We start from the raw sequence: 25320 nt of genomic DNA, 5'->3' as shown, positions 1-25320 counted from the left end.
CGCATCCTTGACGAAGTTCCACCTTTACCTCAAACCACTCACTCTCTCCATTTCTAATCCTGACACAAGCTCTACTCTCATAAAAACTCTTGACAGCTCCCAGAAGCTTTCCTCCTATCCCGTATATCCGCAAAACCTCCCACAGTGGCTTTCTGTCTACCCTGTCATAAGCCTTTTCCAGGTCCATAAAGCCCCAAAAAACATCCTTCCCCTTTCCTATAGCTTTCTCACATATCTCTTACCACAAAGATCTGATCTACACAACCTCTACCTGTCCTAAATCCACACTGTTCCTCACCAATTACTCTCTCTGTTTCTCTCCTAATCCTCTCAATCAAGATCCTCCCATAAACCTTCCCAACTACACTTAACAAGCTAATCCCTCTGAAACTACTACATTCACACTTGTCCCCTTTTCCCTTGTAAAGTGGAACTATACAGGCACTCCTCCAGTCCTCCGGCACTCTACCTTCTCTCCAGCAAACATTAACCTCACCAGCCAGTCCACCATCACTGAACCTCCTTTCTTTAGACATTCTGCATGGCATCCATCCAGACCAGGTGCCTTACCTGCTTTCATCATCTTAACAACTGCCTTCACTTCATCTTCCTTATTTCTCCTCCATTTTCCTCACTCATCACTCTCATTTTCTTAGCATTTCCCACTGCAGCTATCTTTCCTTCCTTATCCTCCTTCACATTTAGCAACTCCCTAAAATATTCTGCCCATCTTCCCCTTACCGCCTTCTCTTCCATTATCATCTCTCCATCTGCACCTTTTACCTTTTCTTCTCTACTTGATTCACCTCCTCTTCCTCTCTTAATTTCTTTCCAAAACATCTTTTCATTACTTTCAAACTTTTCTGTCATACTCTTACCCTATTTCACATCTGCTCTCCTCTTTGCCTCCTTTACCTTTTGCTTTACTTCTCTTTTCTTTTCTTTGTACCTCTCATATGACTCCCTCGTCCTATTTTGTAACCAATCTGTGAAAGCTCACTTCTTTTCTACAACCTTCTTTGTTTCCTCATCCCACCATTCACTACCCTTCCTTCTATTTCCTCCTGTCCTTCTTGTTCCACACACCATCTTTGCACACTTTGTGACTCCCTCCTTGAACCATCCCCATTCCTCCTCCACACCTTGCTGTACTCTATCCTTCACTCCCTCCCACTCCTTCAGCTTCTTCTTGTACTCCTTCTCCTTTTCCTTTTCATTTACAGAGTTCACTCTGAGCACCTCCCTACCTTTTGTCCCTTTCCTCTTTCTCCATCTATCCTCCACTCTCAACTTACCTTCCACCAAAAAATGATCTGATATTCCCCCACCCTCTCCCCTTAGCACATGTACATCCTTAACTCTTCCTATCATAATCCTATTTACCACTACATAATCCATTAACGCTCTATCCACCACCCTTCCATCCACCATCCTCTCCCATGTGTACTTATGCTTGACTTTCTTCCGAAACACTGTATTTGCTATCATCAACTCTCTTTCTAGACATATTTCCACCATCAACTCTCCACTACGATTCTTTCCTGAAACTCCACATTTCCCAACCACTCCATCAATTGGATCATTTCCTACCCTACCATTAAGGTCTCCCAGTACTATTACATTGACTTCTCCCTAAATCCTCTATGCACTCATTTAAATCTATCCAAAAAGCCTCCCTTTCTTCTACACTCTTTTCACTGCCAGGCCCATATGCACTTACAAAAACCCACATCTCCTTTCCCAGTTTCACCTTCATCCACATTATCCTTGAGGAAAACTCCTTCCACTCCACTACACGTTTACCTATCTCTTCACTTACTAGTATAGCCACCCCTTCCCTCCCTTGCCCTCTCTTCACACCTGATAACCTCTTACTTACACTACCAAACTTACACTCGCCCTTCCATTTTAAGCTTAGTTTCACTCAAAGCCAACACATCCATCTTTCTTCTCACAAACATACTACCTATCTCTTCCCTTTTACTCTCAACTGTACCACATCCACACACATTAAAAGACCCAAACCTTAGGGTGCTGGTCGGAAAACTCCTAGACCCTCTTATGCCTTTATTTTTTTTTTTTAGGAATGTCCCCTGTGAGGCTACAAGGAGAAGGATGCCTAGTCCCAATCCCCGTCCCTTTCTTCTCGCCTTTTACGATCCAAGTGGAATTACTTGGTGGCATTATTCTTTTCCCCCACCACAGGGAAAAAAAAAAAAAAAAAGAGCAAATGGCAAACATAGATCAAACTAAGGAATGGTTATGTAAAAATATCCAGAAAAGAGAAATTATGAAAAGAAAACAATAGAAAAATCCAACTGAAACCATTTTATAGATATGTGAATGGTAAACTAAAAAACAAACAAGAAATGGCAGAAGTTATGAGCAACCACTTCAAATCTGTTTTCACAATTGAGAACACACCTAACTGTGAGGGAATAGAGACAGAAATCCCCCCCAATGAAGAAAATAACTGCAACAAAGAAGGAAATCAGCGACCAAATAAAAAACCTTGATGTCAGAAAATCGCATGGTCCGGATGGAATTGCAAATTGAATATTGAAGGAGTGTGCAGAGGAATTAACAGATAAAATTCACACTATAATCAAATGCTCACTCAAAGAGGGTAAGGTACTACAAGACTGGAAAAATGCAAACATTGTACCAATATATAAAGGAGGAAAAAAGGAAAATCCAACTAACTACAGATCGGTCTCCCTAACAAGCACAGTAGCTAAAATATGTGAAAAAGTGAAGAAAAATCTATACTAAACCCAAGCCAATTTGGATTTAGACAAGGAAGATCATGTACAACAAACCTAATCTGCTTCTACTCGAGACTAATTGATATTATAGATGAGAGGGTTAGATGGGCAGACTGTGCCTATCTAGACCTACAAAAAGCATTTGACAAAGTACCACACAAGAAATTAATAAGAAAATTAGAATCAAATAGGTGGCATCACAGGTAAATTATTAGAATGGATGGAAGATTTCCTGACTGGGAGAAAAATGTGAGAAGTAATTAGAGACAAATACTTGAAATGGGAAGAAATGATAAGTGGTGTTCCACAAGGGTCAGTGCTGGCTCCAATTATGTTTCCCATATACATAAACATGGATGAAGGATGAATGTTATATGAATTTCTTTGCAGATGAAGCAAAAATATTAAAGAAAGTAATAACAGAAGAGGACAAAATCTGGAAAAGGACTCAAAAGTGGGAAGTGAACTTCAGTATCAAGAAGTGTAGCATAATGGAGTTTGGAAAAAGCAAAAACAGAATTTCAAAAAATTACAAAATTGGCGAAGAAGAAATAAAAAAGTGCACTCAGAAAGAGACCTTGGAGTATTAATCAGCAAAGACATGACACTAGATAAACATATAAACAAAATAGTTGGTGAAACCTACAACCTATTAAGGTCAATGAAAGTGGCATGTGACTACTTGGATGAAGAAATGATTGAAAAAATATTAGTTACATTGATTAGACCAAAGCTGGAATATGCAGTAACACTATGGACACCTAATGCTAAAAAGAATATAAGGAAACTAGAAAGAATACAGAGAGCAACAACAAAGTTGGCACCAGCTCTTTCCAATTTAACATATGAACAAAGATTATTGAAATTGGAACTACCAACACTAGAGCAGAGAAGAGAAAGAGATGATCTACTGATTATATTTAGAATCATGAAAGGAATGGAAATCCTTGACAGGAATGATTTACTAAAAAATGACAATGGATAAACAAGAGGTCATAAAAAAACTCAAAAAGGATAACTATAGAAGAGATTGGAAAAAGAATAGCTTCCCACACAGAGTGCTGGATATATGAAATAACTTAAAGAAAAAATGTGTGCAAATACTATTCAAGATTTTAAGATAAACTTGATGCTGAAAGATACAAAGACGGGTCACTACGAGCATAGCTCCCTTCCCATGTGATACAACTAGGTAAAATATACACACTTAATATTAACTTCTGAACCAGATATTGTGAACAAAATGGGGTATAAAACACCAATTGGAAAGAGTGACCATGTATTAATAAAGTTTGAATTAAAAGAACAGAACAATGTAGGTAGGAATGATAAACATAGAAATGGAAGATTAATGTACAACACAACAGATTTTGTAAAACTAAGAAAAAAATTCCAAAACACAAACTGGGATAAATTCTCAAAAGAGGAAACAAAGATGGAAGACAAATGGAACATATTCAAAGAAAAGTGCAAGGAAGGAATTGACAAATATGTACCCAAAAAAGAAACAAAAAGAGATTTATATAAAGTGTTGATATAAGAAAAGGCGTAGTGAGGCTAGAGACAGAAGAGACAAAGCTTGGAAAAAATGGAAAAAAATACACACAAAAAAAAACATCCAAATGGCGAACATATATCAAACTTAAGAACGAATATGTGAATATACGCAGGAAAGAAAAAAGAAATTATGAAAAAGATATTATAGACAAATGTGAGGATCAACCTAAACTCTTTTACAGATATGTAAATCAAAAACTAAAGAATAAATATGAAATAGTGAAATTGCGTGAAGGAGATAAAGAATATATAGATGACACAGAAATGGCAGAAGTTATGATCAGACATTTCAGGTCTGTTTTTACATTTGAGAGCTCACAATTTTGGGAAGATGGACAACAAGAAAGATCACCCAAAATGAAATAAATAATGGTAACACAAAAAGAAATAAGAGACCAAATTAAAAATCTAGATATCAGGAAATCGCATGGACAGGATGGAATTGTAAATTGGATACTGAAAGTGTATAGACGAACTGACAGACAAATCATATAAGATAATAGACTTCTCACTCAGAGCAGGAAAGGTACCACAAGATTGGAAAGATGCAAACATAGTACCAATATATAAAGGAGGAAATAGGGAAGATCTTATTAACTTCAGACCAGTATCCCTTACATGCACAGAAGCAAAAATATGAGAAAAAGTCATCAGAAACAAATGGACCAAACACTTGGAAGAAAATAAAATAGTAAACCCTAAACAATTTGGCTTTAGAAGTGGAAGATCGTGTACCACAAACTTAATTTGCTTTTAATTGAGATAATACAAGAAAGAGATGGCTGGGCAGGTTGCGCCTTCTTGGACTTGCAGAAGGAATTTGACATAGTACCACATAAAAAATCATAAAAAATTACATAAATATACCAAGGCTTTTTCCCCCTTACAAGGAAGGTAGCCAAAAAGGAGAAGGCATAAAATAATTCCCACCCATTCCATCCCTGAATACACTCCACACCCCTCCACCCTCCCTCTCATCTTAGCACCTCCCGGATGACGGGTCATCCCTGCACATTGTCCACTGCCCTGGGTCAGAGGCAGTGTCGCAAGACACAGCACATCCACAGCAAGGCCGCTTCATTAAATCGGCGACCCCCCCTCTCCGTCCCCCCATGCATAAAAGGAGAAGACGGGGAGAAATCCCTTCGGGCTGCGTCAGTGGAGAATGGTTGTATGTGGATGATGTTGTGATGCATGGGGTGGAATGGGCAGGGGGATGGGGGGTGAGGTAGTATGTGTGAGCAAAATTTGACGCAGCCCGAAGGGGGATAAAAAATTAATAAGAAAAATTGAAATAATAGGAGGAATAAAAGGTAAGCTGCTGGAATGGATGAAAAATTTCTTAATTGGGAGAAAAATGAGAGTGGTACTTAGAGACCAAATTTAAACTGAGAAGATGTGAAGAGTGGCATTCTGCAAGGCTCTGTATTGGCTCCTTTAATATTTGCCATATATATAAATGATATAGATGAGAGAGTAAGTTGTTACATGAACTTCTTTGCTGATGATGCTAAATTACTCAAGAGAGTAAGAACAGAAGAAGATTGCAGATCGCTACAAGAAGACCTAGACAAAATATGGGAATGGAGTCAGAGATGTGAGATGAACTTCAACATTAAGAAATGTAGCATAATGGAATTTGGAAAAAGCAAAAATAGAGTATCGGGTCAATATAAAATTGGAAACAAGGAAGTAAAAAAAGTCGATTCAGAAAGGGACCTGGGAGTAATCATCTCAAGTGACTTGACACCTGATAAACATGTCAATAAATTATTTGGAGAGACTTTTAACTTATCAAGATTAATGAAAGTGATCTTCGACTACATGGATGAGGAGTTGGTTAAAAAATAGTGGTTACACTGATAAGACCTAAACTAGAATATGTTGCAACACTGTGGGCACCTAGCACAAAAAAGAACATGAGAAAATTAGAAAGAATCCAAAGAGCAGCGACAAAAATGGCACCTACACTGTCAAATCTGATATATGAACAAAGATTGGAGAAATTACATCTGTCAACACTGGAACAGAGAAGAGAAAGAGGTGATTTGTTGACCATTTACAGAATTATGAAAGGGATGGAAATTCTTGATAAAGACGACTTATTAAAGTGGGACAGAAGAGAAACAAGAGGACATGAACAGAAGTTAAAGAAGGACAGTTGCAGAAGAGACCTGAAAAAGAATAGCTTCCCACATAGAGTGATTGATGTCTGAAACAAACTAAACAGAGAAACAGTGAGTGCCAAAACTAAACACGATTTTAAGAATAAACTGGATGCAGAGAGATATAAAAACGGGTCACTAAGAGAATAGCTCGTCCTGTAAAATACAACTAGGTAAATACACACACACACACACAGAATATAAACACACCTATAACAAACTTACCATTGTATATATTGATGGCAATGGGTTTGACTACCCTTGACACATCATTTTGAATGATGAAGACTATGGTGTAGGTGCCTGCAGGACTGAAGTAACGTTGAAGGACAAAATTACAGTCATTTGTCATAGTAAGATCTTTGCAAACCTCCTTGCCTGTAAAGGTATAAAATTTGCTTACTATTGTACAAAAACATCATGCTTTCATTCAATGTGCCACTTAAATTTGAAGGGACCAATGACAAGGATGGTAGCCAGCTAATCATGTACCCACCCCCCAACTCATCCCAATGACAAGTATCTGCATATTGTGGTCCTCCAACATGGACAGCAAAGCTCCCAATTTTCAAAACCCATCAACCCCCTCACCTCCATAATGAAGGAGGTGCAACCCTGAGGGTGTGACACTTGGTCTCCAGACTGGGCTCAAGATCTCTCTTTACCAACTTCAACTGTATTTCTTATATTATTTCATACATGAAGAGCTGACAACTGGCAATTGTTCTCCTCTCCCTATCACTCTGAGCTGGTGGCATAGAAACAGTTCCAGACTGATGTAACATAGACTCAAGTCCAAAGTTTCTGCCCTGAGAGATCTAAGGGAGGTTTCAAGGACCAAGGCCAGCCAGTGTAGGACTGTTGGTTCTCCACTTAGTGAAACTTGAGGCAACAATTGACTGAATCACACCATACTTATCAAACACTTCATGCCCAACATGTTTAGGCTCTTCCTTTCTGGCCCCTTTCAATTTCAAGTCTGGTCCATACAGCACTGTAGGCACAATCACCTATTTTTAAGCCTTTTCTGTGTTCATTCCCAGATACCTATTTTTCATGACATTTTTCATTCCCCTTCAGGCTGTATTATCACATTGACATTTCTCCCTAAACCCTCTATATACTTATTTAAATCTATCTAAAAAGCCTCCCTTTCCTCTACACTCCTCCTCACTATCAGGCCCCTATACACTTACAAAATCCCACATCTCCCTTCCCAGTTTCACCTTCATCCACATTAACCTTGAAAGAACCTCCTTCCACTCCACATGCTTACCTATCTCTTCACTTACTAGTATAGTCACCCCTTCTCTCCCTCATCCTCTCTTCACTCGACACTCCCTAACTTAAACTCACTCCCTAACTCAAACTCAGCTTCACTCAATGCCAACACATCCATCTTTCTTCTCACAAACATAATACCTATCTCTTCCCTTTTACTCTCATCTGTACCACATCCATGCATACCTTAGGGTTTGGGTTAGAAAATTCCTCCCAGACCCTCTTATGCCTTTGCCTTTTTTTTAAGAATGTCCCCTGTGGGGCTACAGAGAGTAGAATGCCTAGTTCTATCCCCATCCTGCTTTTGTCACCTTTTAGGACTCAAGTGAGAACATTCTGTGGCAGTATTCTTTCTCCCCTACCATAGGGTTCTGCAAAAAAGGAAATGTATATTCAGAGAAATGGTACAGAACAGTTTTAAGAGTTGGGGGAAAGCATAACAGAGGGATTTGTCCCCCTTTCCTTTATGTAATAAAACTATACATGCACTCACCTAGTCCACTAGAATATTTTCCTCTCTCAGGCACATATACCTCACTAGACAATCAAAGGATTACAAAGGCGGAGCATGCCGACAGCAGACCTTTTGGTCCATATCTAGGTTGGATGCAAAAAAAATCATAAATCACTATAACTAATTCATCTATCAGACACTCCCTGTGACACCCATCTAACCTAGAAGCCTTACTAACTTTCATCACTTTCTCAATACACTTTGTATATACTCTTTTCCTATAGTTCTATCATTCTCTTCTGCAATCACCATAATTTTCCTAGTATCTCCACGATAAAACCCTTCCTAACTCCCTCTACATTCAACTACCCCTGAAATACTATACCCATCTCCTTACTTTCTTCACTTCCATTAGCATCTGTCCATCTACAGCCTTTCCCTTTACCACTCCCCCTGACTGTTTCCCCTTATATGGGGATTAAGGTAATTATATGTGTCAATAAAAGAACTCTTAACAACAAGCTCTGACCAATTATGACATACCCAGTAATATAACCTGACAAAAATGTGACCAAAGAAAATTCAGTCCTTCTAGTTCATGTACAAAAATCACTTTAAAATTTGCCTAGATACATTTTCCCATGGACCTGTTTTCTACTGCACCAATATCACCCATTCAGTTACTGGTACTTTCCTGTACCACTTCCCTGAATATTCATTTCCTTTTTTGCCAAACCATGTGGTAGGGGAGAAAGAATACTGACACCAAATGTTCCCACTTGAGTTGTAAAAGGTGGCAAAAATGGGATGTGGAAAGGACTAGGCATTCTACTCTTTGACGCCTCAAAGGGGACATTTCTACATACATATACCAAGGCTTTTTCCCCCTTACAAGGAGGTAGCCAAAAAGGAAAAGGCATAAAATCATTCCCACCCATTCCATCCCTGAATACACTCCACACCCCTCCACCCTCCCTCTTATCTTAGCACCTCCCGGATGACGGGTCATCTCTGCACCTTGTCCACTGCCCTGGGTCAGAAGCAGCGTCACAAGACACAGCACATCCACAGCAAGGCCGCTTCATTTAATCGGCGACCCCCCCTCTCCGTCCCCCCATGCATAAAAGGAGAAGACAGGGAGAAATCACTTCGGGCTGCATCAAATTTTGCTCACATATACTACCTCAGCCCTCAGCTCACATATACTACCTCAGCCCATTCCATTCCTTAAAAAAAAAATAATAATAATAAAATAAAATAAAAAGGTATACGAGAGCCAGGGAGTTTTCCCTACAGTTTGGGTCTTTTAATGTGTGTGGATGTGGTACAGATGAGAGTAAAAGGGAAGAGATAGGCAGTATGTGAGAAGAAAGATGGATGTGCTGGCATAGAGTGAAATTAAGTTCAAAGTGAGGGGTGAGATTGAGTTTGGGAGTGTAGTTGGGAGTGTAGTTGGGAGGGTGTCAGGAGTGGAGGGAGGATGAGGGAGAGAAGGGGTGGTTATACTAGTAAGTGAAGAAATAGGTAACATGTGGAGTGGAAGGATATATATATGTATATGTATATGTATATGTAATATATATATATTTATATATGATATATATATATTTATATATATGTATATATATATATATATATGTACTTTTTTTTCCAAGGATAATGTGGATGAAGGTGAAACTGGGAAGGGAGATATGGGTTTTTGTAAGAGCATATGGGCCTCATAGTAAAAAGTGTGGAAGAAAGGGAGTCTTTTTAGATAGATATGAGTGCATAAAGGGTTTAGGGAGAAATGTCAATGTATTGGGAGATCTCAATGATAGGGTAGATTAACCAATAAGCAGAGTGGTTCTGAAGTGTGGAGTTCCAGGAAAAAATTGTAGATTTGATGGTGGGGATGTGTCTTGAGTTCATGATAGCAAATGCAGTATTTAGGAAGAAAATCAAGCATAAGTACACATGGGAGAGGGTGGTGGATGGAAGGGTGGTAGATGGGGCTTTAATGGACTATATAGTGGTATCCAGGAGAAGAGTAAGGAGACTTTTAGACATACTTGTTCTAATGGGAGAGAGTGGAGGAATATCAGTTCATTATTTGGTGGAAGGATAGATGGAGAAATAGCAAAAGGACAGTATATAGGGAGGTTCTTTTAGTAAACAGATTAAATGTAAAAAAAAAAAAAAAAAAAGGAGAAAGTAGAAGTTGAGAGAAGAGTGGGAGTGAAGTACAGAGTAGAACTAGGAATGGAGGTGTTTCAAGGAGGGAATCACAAGGTGTGCATAGATGGTGTGTGGAACTAGGAGGAGGGGAGGAAATAGAAGAAAGGTAATGAGTGGTGGGATGATGAACCAAAGAAGGTTGTAGAAGAGATTGGTTACAAAATAAGGCAAGAGAATCATATGAGAGGTACAAAGAAAAGAAAAGAGAAGTAAAGCATAAGATAAAGGAGGCAAAGAGGAGAGCAGGTGTGAAGTGGGGTAAGAGTATGACAGAAAATTTTGAAAGTAACAAAAACGTATTTTGGAGGGAAATTAAGAGAGGATGAGGAGGCAAATCAAGTAAAGAATAGGTAAAAGGTGCAGATGGGGAGATGATAATGGGAGAAATGGAAGTTAGAGGAAGATGGGCAGAGTATTTTTGGGAATTGCTAAATGCAAAGGAGGATAGGAAGGTAATGGTAGTTGCGGTGGGAAGCGCTAAGAAAATAACCGTGATGAATGAGGAAAATGGAGAAGGAAAGATGAGGCGAAAGCAGTTATTAAAATGATGAGATCAGGTAAGGCACCTGGGTTGGATGGGCATTATGTGGAGTGCCTAAAAAAGGGAGTGATGGTGGACTGACTGGTGAGGTTGTTTAATGTTTGTCTAAAAGAGGGCAGAGTGCCAGAGGACTGGAGCAGTGCCTGCATAGTTCTACTTTACATGGGAAAAGGTGCCACATGTGAGTGTAGTAGTTTCAGTTTGTTGAGTGTAGTTGGGAATGCTTATGGAAGTGTTTTCATTGAGGATTAGGAGAGGAACATAGGTAGTAATTGCATGGATCAGATTCTCGTGGTAAGACAGATATGTGAGAAAGCTTTAGGAAAAGGTAAGGATGTTTTTTGGGCCTTTATGGATTTGGAATAATTTGGCATAAAAAGGAACGTGGCAAAGTGTCAGTTTGGTCCCCCACTCGACCTCACCTGACACTTTGCCATGTTCCTTTTTATGCCATATATATTGACCAACTTGCTTCAAACTATATTCCTCTGAAGAAGCCACTCAGGCGAAACTAGTCAGGAACAAAAGTATTTCCCTCAGCCCGTGTTCCCTTTACCTCCTATCCACATTCGTCACAATGTATACACATTATTTTCATTGTTATTGTTATCCTTTTCATTTTATTTACCACTTTTCCATCATTATTGCTAGCATTATCATTTTATCACATTTGCTTATTATTTTTTACAATGAATATGTAATGTTCACACTTGTCACCAACTCTGGCAACACGGAGAGGTAGTGAGGTCCACCTCACATATAAAATGGCCACAGCTCGGTTGTACACGATTCCTTTGAAAATGCATACCTGCAAAACTACATACATACATATAACAAGGCTTTTTCCCCCTTACAAGAGAGGTAGCCAAAAACTAATCAGGAATAAACTCAGACTAAGGAGGGACTGAGGAAGTTGGTGACAGAGTTTGGGAGAGTATGTGATAGAAGAAAGCTAAAGATAAATGTGGGTAAAAGTAAGGTGATGAGATGTACAAGGGGTGAAAGTGGCAGTAGACTGGAAGTGACTGGAAGTGAGCATTAGCGACTAGAGGAAGTGGATAATTTTAGATACTTGGGTGCAAATGTGGCAGGAAGACTGGAAGTGACTGGAAGTGAGCATTAGCGACTAGAGGAAGTGGATAATTTTAGATACTTGGGTGCAAATGTGGCAGGAAAAGGTGGAGTGAAGGTGGAGGTAGAATGTAGATTGAGAGAAGCGAGTAAATGTCTTGGTGGATTGAAGAGTGTAATGAGGAATAGACATCTGGGAATGGATGCTAAGAGGAGACTGTATGATGGAGTGATTGTGCCAACAGCACTGTATGGGACAGAAACATGGAACATAAGAGAGGAAGAGAGAAGGAGTTTGAATGTGTTTGAGATGAGGTGTCTGAGAAGTATGATGGGGGTTACTAGGCTAGAGTGAGAAATGAGGAGGTGAGGAGAAGAACAGGGGTGGAAAGGGAGTTGGGAGATAGGGTTGGTGAAAGAGTATTAGGATGGTTTGGACACATGGAAAGAATGAGTGAAGAAAGACTAGTAAAAGAGGTATGGAAGGCAGATGTGGAGGGAGTGAACATGAGGGGACGTCCTACGATGAGATGGATGGATGGGGTGAAGGGGGCTTTGGGGAAGAGGGGAATGTCTGTTGAGGAAGGACGGGAGAGGACAGAAGACAGGGGTGAATGGAGAATGGTTGTATATGGATGATGTTGTGATGCATGAGGTGGAATGGGTGGGGGGATGGGGGGTGAGGTAGTATGTGTGAGCAAAATTTGACACAGCCTGAAGGGATTTCTCCCCGTCTTCTCCTTTTATGCATGGGGGGACGGAGAGGGGGGATCGCCGATTTAATGAAGCGGCCTTGCTGTGGATGTGCTGTGTCTTACGACACTGCTTCTGACCCAGGGCAGTGGACAAGGTGCAGGGATGACCCGTCATCCGGGAGGTGCTAAGATAAGAGGGAGGGTGGAGGGGTGTGGAGTGTATTTAGGGATGGAATGGGTGGGAATGATTTTATGGCTTTTCCTTTTTGGCTACCTCCCTTGTAAGGGGGAAAAAGCCTTGGTATATGTAAGACTCCTGTGTTTCTTACTCCATTTATTCCTATAATGTAAGCCCTTATTTAGCTAGCTAATAAACTATGATAATAGTGAACATATAAAACTGAAATTAACCCCTCCACTCCAGGCCAAAATCTCGCAGGCAGTATTAGCTGCCAGACGTGCGATGTTGCGTCATAATACTCGCATTATAAAAAACAAAGTTACCGTTGTATTGCTCGTTCTCTTTCACCCGTGAATTTTGATAACCATAGAAAATATGATGAAGCCAGTTTACAGAGTATGGGGGTCACGCAGGTACAACTACAATATACAGTCGAACCTCGAAAACCCGGACCCTCGTGTGACCGGTCAAAATGAACAAAGGGCGGACTTTTCAAGCAAAGTTCCCTATTTGTCCGGTAGGTCGCAGCAACGGCTGTACACATGTACTCAAACCTGGCCCAATCAAGCCGCCACCAGGGCTGCCGTTTCGCAGAATTTTGTACCAAAACGTAGTAAAATAGCGGCATGTGGCAACTGCACAAGGACATGAGGAAATTTTTTCTATATATCAGCGGGCCATTAAAAACATTCAAAAACTCAAACTTTTGTTTAAAAATCATAGAACTAGTTATCAAATAATAAATGGTACATCAAAATATTACTTTTATTAGTAATTGTGTTACTTATAAAATATTATACCCCAAAAGTTACGTTTTTACTGTGTAGAAAAAATTCTACCCTAAAGTTTCAGCTTTCTTTTAGCAATAATAATATAAAAAAAATATAATTTTTATATCTTACTGAATATGTTAGGGCATGGGGGCCTTATAAACATTCAATAATAAAAAAGACTAGAACCACCATTTTCTCAAAGATTGACAAGTATATCTTGCTATGAAAGTCTGCACACGCCCGAGAAAAATGTATGCCCCAGTATGGCAACACTCCCATTCTACACGGCAGTGTAGAAAATGCGGCAACCCTGGCCGCCACCACTGTCCCGCGTGCATACTTTCCGATATTTACAGTGTACGTAATAAAAAATACAGTACAGTACACTGTATATACAGTACATTTACATGCCTGTATTACAGTTATCATTACAGAATTATTAGTATTATAGCATTATTACAGTATTGTTATTATTACAGTGTTAGAGTATTATTCTTATGTGTTTCTATGCCATATCATACATTACCTATACGTATACCGCTATGAAAATCTACGGGTATTAGGGCGATATTTTCGATGACCGGACGTTTGGCATGACTGGATCACAATTAGTCCGGGTTTTTGAGGTTCGACTGTATTGTTATTATTACAGTGTTAGAGTATTATTCTTGTGTGTTTCTATGCCATAACATACATTACCTATACGTATACCGCTATGAAAATCTACGGGTGTTAGGGCGATATTTTCGATGACTGGACGTTTGGCATGACCGGACCACCCTTCCCCCCAATTAGTCCGGGCTTTCGAGGTTCGACTGTACATAATCAAGATGCCGACATCGGCATCCTCGCGTACCCACTTGCTCTTCATGACGCCTAAATAGGTGTCATCGTATCAAAGGGGTTAAGTTCCAGTAAATGTCTAATAAAAGAAAATTGCTGTTTCATATATCATTTGGTCAAAATTGTTTCTCTGAATTCAGAAATAAAAAAATCCTGCAGTTCAAAAACTTATGAAGTTAAACTGTTTGTGTCTTCCTGTACGAAAATGTGGCTTTACATAACTTGAATTACATAATTATCAGTGATGTCAGAAGCCCTGACAAGACCCTGTCTCCCTAATTAACCTATCATCTGTCTTGTTTTGTTTTGTTTTCCTTTTGTTGTATTCATTCTCCCTATATAACTTCTTTGTTATTCACTTATTATTTTTCTAAGCTTATTCATCTAAGAAATTTAAACTAAATTTCTGAAAACAATACATCTTATCATTTATTTTGCACAAGCTTTATAAAAGGCTGTTTAGTATTATTGCTAGAGAATCTAGCCCCATAATTTAGCTCCCTATGTATGTTTTGTACATCAATAATATCATCATTGCTGGGCAGTTACCACAAGCTTTCTTTTCCTGACATTCTCTAAAGAGTTCTATATGTTTTCAATATATTATTATTCTCCACCTCTTTTCTCCTATTCTTTTCATCCCAATCATGCATTTCCCTCAGTAGTTCGTTCTTCATTTTCATAATTCCTAAATCTGATATTAAATATCCTGCAATACTTGACATGATCACCATTCATCAGACACAATGACAATACATGAAGAACGAACACGACTGATGACATCACTGTAGAGTAGATGGCACTATGGGTAGGTTTTGGGAGAATGGCTGAAGCAGACATTTTGGGGAAAGGATAAGTGATTTCAAATTGCAATAAATTAAAAAATTAATTATTCTTTATACAATTTATTTAGCTATTATTGACTGAGAAGTACTTCAAACAAATTCTGGTAAAATTAGGCACATTTAATTGTCAAAATTTTTACACTTTAAACAAGTCAACAATCATCAATATTATAAAACAGGCACTGATGCCTGTGATTTTACTTACCTGTGATATTGTAGCTCCCAATGTGTTTCTCCATGCAGTAACCCCATGGAGGAGACCCAGTGCACTGAATGCCCAGGTGCAGGATTTCACCATGTTTCAACCAAGTGCTCCCAGTAACATTAACTAAGCCGATAGGCTCTATAAATACAAGTGAGATATATGAATTAGAATGTACCTAGGTATGGGTAAAGTGTATTAACTTTTTCATATGAACCCAAAGCCCCTTTCACCCCATCCCTCCATTTCATTCTTGGTTTTATTCTCAAATTTGCTCCATCCAGTTCTGCTTATCAATCTTTTGGCTGGTCTTTCATCATTCATTCTTTCCGTATAGCCAAAACACCCTGGCACTCTTGATCTAACCTATCTGGCAATTCTCTTTTTAAACCCCATTCTCAGCCTCACCTCCACATCTAAAACTATCCATTCTAAATACATAATAAAAGGCCCTTTCCCCCTTATAAAGAGGGTTGCCTAGCCAAGGCATACACCCACCCTTTAACCATCCCACACCCGTGTGTTGACACACAGTGTTGTCCCTTATATTTTTGTCCCCTGCCTGTTGACTGGGTCAGAAGCACCACTGCAGGAACCAACAGCTAGAGCTGGTTTACCCACACAGCTTCATTACATGACAACCTTCCTCCCTCGTCCACTCCAGAGCTTAAAGAGCAGACAAGAATAATTCCCTTTGTGCTGCATTAAATCATTATCCATTTACTAACACTATCCACTCACACCTATCTTTTGCCCTCAGTTTCTCTTCTTTGTTTGACAGACATTCCCATTGTATCCAAGGATCTTCATTCCATTCATCCAATTCTCAATTTTTCCCTAAACTTCACTCCATCCACTTCTATTTTCCACTTTTTTTTTTTTTTTGCTAGTCTGTTCACCCATTCTGTCCATATACCGAAATCATAGTATTCGTTGTTTCATCATACCTACTAGCTCTCTCAGCCTCCTCTGTTTTTCACTCTATCCATCCTTGTAACCCTTACCATACTTCTGAAATACTTAATTTTAACTGCATTTAGGCTCCTCCTTTCTACCTGCCTTAAATTTCAAGTCTCTGCCCTACACCTTGTTATGCGCTCACTTTCAGCACTTCTCTGCTTCCCTCCCTTTTCCTCCTATCAACATATGTATTTCTGTATTTTAATTAAAAAGTTGAATATAAACAAATAAAACTCATTCAACCACCACACCCATCTCAGCACCTCAAGAATCAAATACAATGCAGTGAAGCACATCTCTTCCATAGTAAGGTCACACAGCAGGAGTTGATTTACCCCCACTGCTCACCTAATGACTCGCTCACCCACTCAAAATACATTGAAGCACATAAGAGCATCCAAAATGAATTATATGCATAGAAAAGTTACATTCAATTAAATAAAAACCTTCCTCACCCCACATAATAAATTCATAATAAACTTTGGTTACCTGCAACCAGCATTTTCCTGCCTTGCCATTATTTTCCCTCATTTATGATTTTTGTTTTTAATGTTTCTTTAAACAGGTATGTTTCTTTATATGTTTAAAAATTCAAAAATGGATTGAATATATAGTTAACTTCAGTCAGTTATTGTGTGCTAACAGTAGCACCTATGAAATGTGATAGCCAAGACTTTATACAATGGAACCTGGGATAATGAAGTTAATTGATTTTGTGACTCCATTCTTGAACTGAAACATTCACTAACCAAAATAATTATGGCAAACACACAAAAGCACTACTGAGTCGGTGGGATTGTATGTAAAGGTGAATGTGTATGTTCATACCCCAAAGTATCATTTGTTAACAGACAAAAATTGCTCACATAACTTGTTCATTAACTTTTTTCTTTGTCAAATAGAATATTCATTACCCAAGGTTCAACTGTGTATAAAAGATTGAAAAAATAAAAAATTAAAACTAATAAGTAAATATGTAATAATAATTAGCACTTACCATCTGCTAAAAAGTGAGTGCGGAAATACCCAAGTTTTGGTATTCGTTTTCCTGTTAACCCAGTGCGAGAATACGAATTGTGTGGAAACCAACCATCACATTCCCAAACTTTTGGGTGCGGAGGCTGTGGTTTTGGCGTTGTTGTAGTTGTTGGAGTGGTTGTAGTTGGAGTGGTAGTAGTTGTGGTAGTAGTGGAAGTGGTGGTGGTATTCTTAGGTGTAGGAGCTGGTGTTGTTGTGGTAGTTGTAGTTGTGGTAGTTGTAGTTGTGGTTGTAGTTGAGGTTGTTGTGGTCACTATGTGATCAGTGATGTATGCCACAACGTTGGAAACAATGCTGTAGTCTCCTGGTCTGGTGATGTTGATGACTAAAGATGGTGTTGAACAAGGACCGTATACCTGGATTATTGGGAAATTACCATCAGATAATATACAACTTTAACAACAAAAAACTGATTGATAATATATCATGTGTGCATGTTTGTTTACTTATTTCCATCAACAGTAGACCTATCCATGGGAGTGCATCACCAACCTAATAACGACTACATGGCTGGGGATGATAGGACTAGTTTTCTTATCCCTCTTAACACAATATTATAGCTTTTCTCACTACTTCTTCTAACATTTTTCATCTTCAACTTCAATTCCACTTCCTCCTTATTTCCTTCCCCTTCATCACATTCTGCTCTCCCTCCTCCTCTTCCAAGAAATAGTTTCATGTAAAGATGCATGAACTCCTTCAACAGCCTAAATCCTAAATTAAAACTATAAATAACTTTATGCTACATATATATACCCCGTCTGGGGTATTGGCTGCTTTTTATTGTGGCAAAGTAGCATGCAGTTGATACTTTGGGGTCTATATGGGGCGCCCCTACGGACCAGAGCCACACATCATTTTGTCTATGATAGAGGAAAACTCTGTTCATAGAGAAATGATGACACTTTTATACTACGACTGTCCCTCCGTTACGCTGTTCTCCAACCCCTTGTTGCTGTCCTGTACCATTTCTCTGAGTATTCCTTTTCTGTGATGGGGGAATTCCCTGTGGTGGGGGAAAAGAATACTGCCACCAAGTATTCCCACTTGGATCGTAAGAGGCGAGAAGAAAGGGACGGGGATTGGGACTAGGCATCCTTCTCCTTGTACTACCACAGGGGAAATTCCTAAAAGAATAAGAAAAGGCATAAGAGGGGCTGGAGGGCCTCGGACCAGCACCCTAAGGTTTGGGTCTTTTAATGTGCGTGGATGTGGTACAGATGAGAGTAAAAGGGAAGAGATAGGTAGTATGTTTGTGAGAAGAAAGATGGATGTGTTGGCTTTGAGTGAAACTAAGTTGAAAGGGAAGGGTGAGTGTATGTTTGGGAGTGTAAGTGGGAGGTTATCGGGAGTGAAGAGAGGGCGAGGGAGGGAAGGGGTGGCTATTCTAGTAAGTGAAGAGATAGGTAAACGGGTAGTGGAGTGGAAGGAGGTTTCCTCAAGGATAATGTGGATGAAGGTGAAACTGGGGAAGGAGATGTGGGTTTTTGTAAGTGCATATGGGCCTGGCAGTGAGAAGTGTGTAGAAGAAAGGGAGGCCTTTTGGATAGATCTAAATGAGTGCATAGAGGATTTGGGAAGAAATGTCAATGTGATAGTACTGGGAGACCTTAATGCTAGGGTGGGAAATGGTCCAATCGACGGAGTGGTTGGGAAATGTGGAGTTCCAGGAAAGAATCGTAGTGGAGAGTTAATGGTGGAAATGTGTTTAGAAAGAGAGTTGATGATAGCAAATACAGTGTTCGGAAGAAAGTCAAGCATAAGTACACATGGGAGAGGGTGGTGGAGGGAAGGGTGGTAGACAGAGCGCTAATGGATTATGTAGTGGTAAATAGGATTAAGATAGGAAGAGTAAAGGATGTACATGTGCTAAGGGGAGAGGGTGGGGGAATATCAGATCATTTTTTGGTGGAAGGTAAGTTGAAAGTGGAGGATAGATGGAGGAAGAGGAAAGGGACAAAAGGTAGGGAGGTTCTTAGAGTGAACTCCTTGAATGAGAAGGAAAAGGAGAAGGAGTACGGAAAGAAGCTGAAGGAGGAGTGGGAGGGAGTAAAGGGTAGAGTAGAGCTGGGTGTGGAGGAGGAATGGGGATGGTTCAAGGAGGGAGTCACAAAGTGTGCAAGGATGGTGTGTGGAACAAGAAGGACAGGGGGAAATAGAAGAAAGGGTAGTGAATGGTGGGATGAGGAAACAAAGAAGGTTGTAGAAGAGAAGAAGCAAGCTTTCATAGATTGGTTACAAAATAGGACGAGGGAGTCATATGAGAGGTACAAAGAAAAGAAAAGAGAAGTAAAGCAAAAGGTAAAGGTTGCAAAGAGGAGAGCAGATGTGAAATGGGGTAAGAGTTTGACAGAAAATTTTGAAAGTAATAAAAAGATGTTTTGGAAAGAAATTAAGAGGAAGAGGAGGCGAATCAAGTAGAGAAGAAAAGGTAAAAGGGGCAGATGGAGAGATGATAATGGAAGAGAAGGCAGTAAGGGGAAGATGGGCAGAATATTTTAGGGAGTTGCTAAATGTGAAGGAGGATAGGGAAGGAAAGATTGCTGCAGTGGGAAATGCGAAGAAAATGAGAGTGATGAATGAGGAGAATGGAGGAGAAATAAGGAAGGATGAGGTGAAGGCAGTTGTTAAGATGATGAAAGCAGGTAAGGCACCTGGTCTGGATGGATGCCATGCGGAATGTCTGAAATAGGGAGGTACAGTGATGGTGAACTGGTTGGTGAGGTTATTTAATGTTTGTTGGAGAGAGGGTAGAGTGCCGGAGGACTGGAGGAGTGCCTGTATAGTTCCTCTTTACAAGGGAAAAGGGGACAAGTGTGAATGTAGTAGTTTCAGAGTGATTAGCTTGTTGAGTGTAGTTGGGAAGGCTTATGGGAGGATCTTGATTGAGAGGATTAGGAGAGAAACAGAGAGAGTAATTGGTGAGGAACAGTGTGGATTTAGGACAGGTAGAGGTTGTGTAGATCAGATCTTTGTGGTAAGACAGATATGTGAGAAAGCTATAGGAAAGGGGAAGGATGTTTTTTGGGCTTTTATGGATCTGGAAAAGGCTTATGATAGGGTAGACAGAAAGGCACTGTGGGAGGTTATGCAGATATACGGGATAGGAGGAAAGCTTCTGGGAGCTGTCAAGAGTTTTTATGAGAGTGGTAGAGCTTGTGTCAGGATTGGAAATGGAGAGAGTGAGTGGTTTGAGGTAAAGGTGGGACTTCGTCAAGGATGCGTTATGTCACCCTGGCTGTTCAACTTATACATGGATGGGGTGGTGCGAGAGGTAAATGCAAGGGTGGTGGGCAAGGGATTGGAGATGGTTAAAGAAAATGGAGAAAAGTGGGAGGTGAGCCAGCTGTTGTTTGCGGACGACACTGCGCTTGTGGCAGGATCGGAAGAGGGATTGAGGAAGTTGGTGGCAGAGTTTGGGAGAGTATGTGATAGAAGAAAGCTAAAGATAAATGTGGGTAAAAGTAAGGTGATGAGATGTACAAGGGGTGAAAGTGGCAGTAGACTGGAAGTGCGCATTAAGGGAGAGCGACTGGAGGAAGTGGATAGTTTTAGATACTTGGGTGCAAATGTGGCAGGGAAAGGTGGAGTGAAAGTGGGGATAGAATGTAGATTGAGAGAAGCGAGTAAATGCCTTGGTGGATTAAAGAGTGTAATGAGGAATAGACATTTGGGAATGGATGCTAAGAGGAGACTGTATGAAGGAGTGATTGTGCCAACAGCACTGAATGGGGCAGAAACATGGAACTTAAGAGAAGGAGAAGGAGTTTGAATGTGTTTGAGATGAGGTGCCTGAGAAGTATGATGGGGGTTACTAAGCTAGATAGAGAGAGAAATGAGGTGAGGAGGAGAACAGGGGTGGAAAAGGAGCTGGGAGATAGGGTTGATGAAAGAATATTAGGATGGTTTGGACACATGGAAAGAATGAGTGAAGAAAGACTAGTAAAAGAGGTGTGGAAGGCAGATGTGGAGGGAATGAACATGAGGGGACGTCCTAGGATGAGATGGATGGATGGGGTGAAGGGGGCTTTGGGGAAGAGGGGAATGTCTGTTGAGGAAGGACGGGAGAGGACAGAAGACAGGGGTGAATGGAGAATGGTTGTATATGGATGATGTTGTGATTGCATGAGGTGGAATGGGCGGGGGGATGGGGGGGGGTGAGGTAGTATGTGTGAGCAAATTTTGACGCAGCCCGAAGGGATTTCCCGTCCTCTCCTTTTATGCAAAGGGGGGGACGGAGAGGGGGGGTCGCCGATTTAATGAAGCGGCCTTGCTGTGGATGTGCTGTGTCTTACGACACTGCTTCTGACCCAGGGCAGTGGACAAGATGCAGTCAGGAGGTGCTAAGATGAGAGAGAGGGTGGAGGGGTGTGGAGTGTATTCAGGGATGGAATGGGTGGGAATGATTTTGTGCCTTTTTCTTTTTGGCTACCCCCCTTGTAAGGGGGAAAAAGCCTTGGTATATGTATGTATATCACAATGAAAATATGTCTCCACCACTTACAGTGTTGTGGACACAATCACCCATTCATATAATCTTTTGTTTGTATCTATTTCCAGATGCCTACTTTTAAAGCCACTTTTCAATCCCCAACGACGTTTACTTGCTTCTCTCAATCTAAAGTTAACACTCTTCCATTTCCTGCCACATGCAACCCCAAACATTAAACTATCAATTTCCTCCAGCCTCTCTCCTTAGATTTCCTTCCAACTTGATGCCCCCTCTCTTCTTGTACATGTCCACTATGGTCTGGGGAGGAAAGAATTCTACCACCATGTTTTCCATGCAAGTCATAAAAGGCATCACAATGGAATGGAGTGATGGGACTGGGTATCCTGCACTCTGTAAAATTATCCAACGAGAGATCAAGGCATATAAGGGTCTGGGAGATTTCCAACCAGATCCCTAAAATTTCAGTCATTAAATGTACAGTACTTACTTTGTCATTAATGACCCAGTAGAAACTTATCATCTCTGTCCGGTCCATTATCCAGTGGTCTGGGTCATATATAACTGCAGTCAGGTTGGTTAGATTTGTAGTTGATATGTGGCCAGGATTCATCATGGTGACATTTGGTTGCACCACAGTCACATTTCCATTCAAACTGTCTGTAAACAGGGAAACAAACAAGGCCATCATGCATTACTTGAAGGTAAGACAAGTAACATTATGCAATTAATACAATATTTATTTATTCATTTACTATTATTTATAACAGTTTCTATTCTTGGGGTATGACAAACATTATTTCTTCTTTTTATCTCTCATTTGATTAATGATAAAAATATATGTGTGTGTATATATATATATATATATATATATATATATATATATATATATATATATATATATATATATATATATATATATATATATATATATATATATACACACACAACACTAAATGGGTCCCAGTGATTAGAGATACATCTTAACAACCACAATGCACTTTAATTCTAAGCCATCAACATCGGCAGACCCAATGGAGGCCGACATACAGAAATTGAAATGAGGAGCTGCCAAGGACTCAAACCCAGCAATCACATGACAAGTGACATAGTAACTTACCAACTACACTATCAAGAGAGATATAAATTGAGCACAACTTTTCTTATATATTTGTATGCTCGAGTTACATACACATACATGAAATTTTGCGTTCAACCCATCTCCACTATGATAATACAATTGGAAGTATACAAACACGGGAAAGTATTTGTACAATACTGAATGAGTCCCAGTGATCAGAGATACATTTTAATAACCATAATGCACTTTAATTCTAAACCATCAACATCGGGAGGCCCAATGGAGGCCACATGCAGAAATTGAAATGCGGTACTGCCAAGGACTCGAACCCAGCAATCACATGACAAGTGCCGTAGTAACTTACCAACTACGCTATCAAGAGAGAGATAAGTTGAGCGCAACTTTTCGTATATATTTGTATGCTTGAGTGACATACACATACATTAAATTTTGTGTTCAACCCATCTCCACTATGATAGTACAATTGGAAGTATACAAACGCGAGAAAGTATTTGTTCAACACTGAATGGGTCCCAATGATTAGAGATACATTTTAACCACTTCACTACGGGCCAAAATCTCGCGGGCAGCATTAGCTGCCAGACATATGTTGTTTCGTGATAATACTCGCATCATAAAAAATAGTCACCGCTTATATCGATCGTTCTCTCTTTCACCCGTGAATTTTGATAACCATAGAAAATGTGATGAAGACAGTTTAGAGTATGTCATTATGTAGGGGCAACTACAATAAATATAATCAAGACGCCGAAATGGCAGCCTTGCGTATCCACTTGCTCCTCATGCCGCCTATGTAGGTGGCACCGTACGGAAGGGGTTAACAACTACAATGCACTTTAATTCTAAGCCATCAACATTGGGAGACCTATGGAGGCCAACATGCAGAAATTGAAATGAGGTACTGCCAAGGACTTGAACCCAGCAATCACATGACAAGTGCTGTAGTAACTTACCAACTACACTATCAAGATATAAGTTGAGCACAACTTTTCTTATATATTTGTATGCTCGAGTTACACATACATGAAATTTTATGTTCAACCCTCTCCACTATGATAGTACGACTGGAAGTATACAAACGCAGGAAAGTATTTGTACAATACTTTCCCGTGTTTGTATACTTCCAATTTTACTATTATAGTGGAGATGGGTTGAACGCAATATTTCATGTATGCGTATGTAGCTTGAGCATACAAATATATAAGAAAGGTTGCGCTCAACTTATATCTCTCTTGATAGTGTAGTTGGTAAGTTACTACAGCACTTGTCATGTGATTGCTGGGTTCAAGTCCTTGGCAGGACCGCATTTCAATTTCTGCATGTCGGCCTCCACTGGGTCTCCCGATGTTGATAGCTTAGAATTAAAGTGCATTGTGGTTGCTAAAATGTGTGTACATGTATATATATATATATATATATATATATATATATATACACACACACACATAAATATACCAAAGGCTTTTTCCCTTACAAGAGAGGTAGCTAAAAAACAAAGGCATAAAAACCATTCCCATCTATTCCATCCCCACCATACTCCCCTCCCATCCATTCCCCTCCCTCCCTCTTAACTTGGCTCCTCCTGGATGATGGGTCATCCCTGCATCTTGCCCACTGCCCTGGGTCAGAAGTTGCAAGACACAGCACATCCACAGCAAGGCCACTTCATTAAATTGATGTCCCCCCCTCTCCATCCCCTCATGTAGAAATGGAGAAGACGGGGAGAAATCACTTCAGACTGTGTCAAATTATTTCTCACACATACTCCCTCACCCCCATCCCCCACCCACTCCCATTCATGCATCACATCACCATCCATACACAACCATTCTCCATTCACCCCTATCTTCTGTCCTCTCCCATCCTTCCTCAACAAACATTCTCCTCTTTCCCAATGCCCCTTTTACCCCATCCATCCATCTCATCCTTGGTCGCCCCCTCATGTTCACTCCTTCCACCTCTGCCTTCCATATCTTTTTTAAAAATCTTCACTCATTCTTTCCATGTGTCCAAACCATCCCAATACTCTTTCATCAACCCTATCTCCCAACTCCCTTTCCATCCCCATTCTCTTCCTCACCTCATTTCTCATTCTATCTAACCTAGTTACCCCTACCATAGTTCTCAGGCACCTCATCTCAAACTCCTCCTCTCTTATGTTCCATGTTGCTGCCCTGTAC

The 25320-nt window shown here is 40.0% G+C and overlaps 1 protein-coding gene across 5 annotated transcripts in view; it reads right to left on the bottom strand.

Moving 5' to 3' along the window:
- The window catches only part of LOC143032334 (uncharacterized), a 173955-nt gene that overhangs the window by 82165 nt on the left and 66470 nt on the right, over nucleotides 1-25320 (bottom strand). For 4 of the 5 annotated variants that reach the window (XM_076196890.1, XM_076196891.1, XM_076196893.1 and 1 more), the window contains exons 4-7: nucleotides 22529-22698; nucleotides 17548-17944; nucleotides 15594-15731; nucleotides 6713-6865 (exon numbers count right to left, since the gene is read on the bottom strand). In XM_076196890.1, coding sequence (XP_076053005.1) covers nucleotides 6713-6865; nucleotides 15594-15731; nucleotides 17548-17944; nucleotides 22529-22698 — 858 coding nt within the window. The remainder of the gene's footprint in view (nucleotides 1-6712; nucleotides 6866-15593; nucleotides 15732-17547; nucleotides 17945-22528; nucleotides 22699-25320) is intronic. The other variant, XM_076196894.1, reaches the window with a different exon arrangement.

The sequence above is a fragment of the Oratosquilla oratoria genome, chromosome 13 (assembly GCF_046742065.1).
Source record: "Oratosquilla oratoria isolate Oo_2021 chromosome 13, ASM4674206v1, whole genome shotgun sequence".
Lineage (NCBI taxonomy): Eukaryota > Metazoa > Arthropoda > Malacostraca > Stomatopoda > Squillidae > Oratosquilla > Oratosquilla oratoria.
The sequence above is the reverse complement of the archived record's forward strand: the minus strand, read 5'-3'. Positions and strand labels throughout refer to the sequence as shown.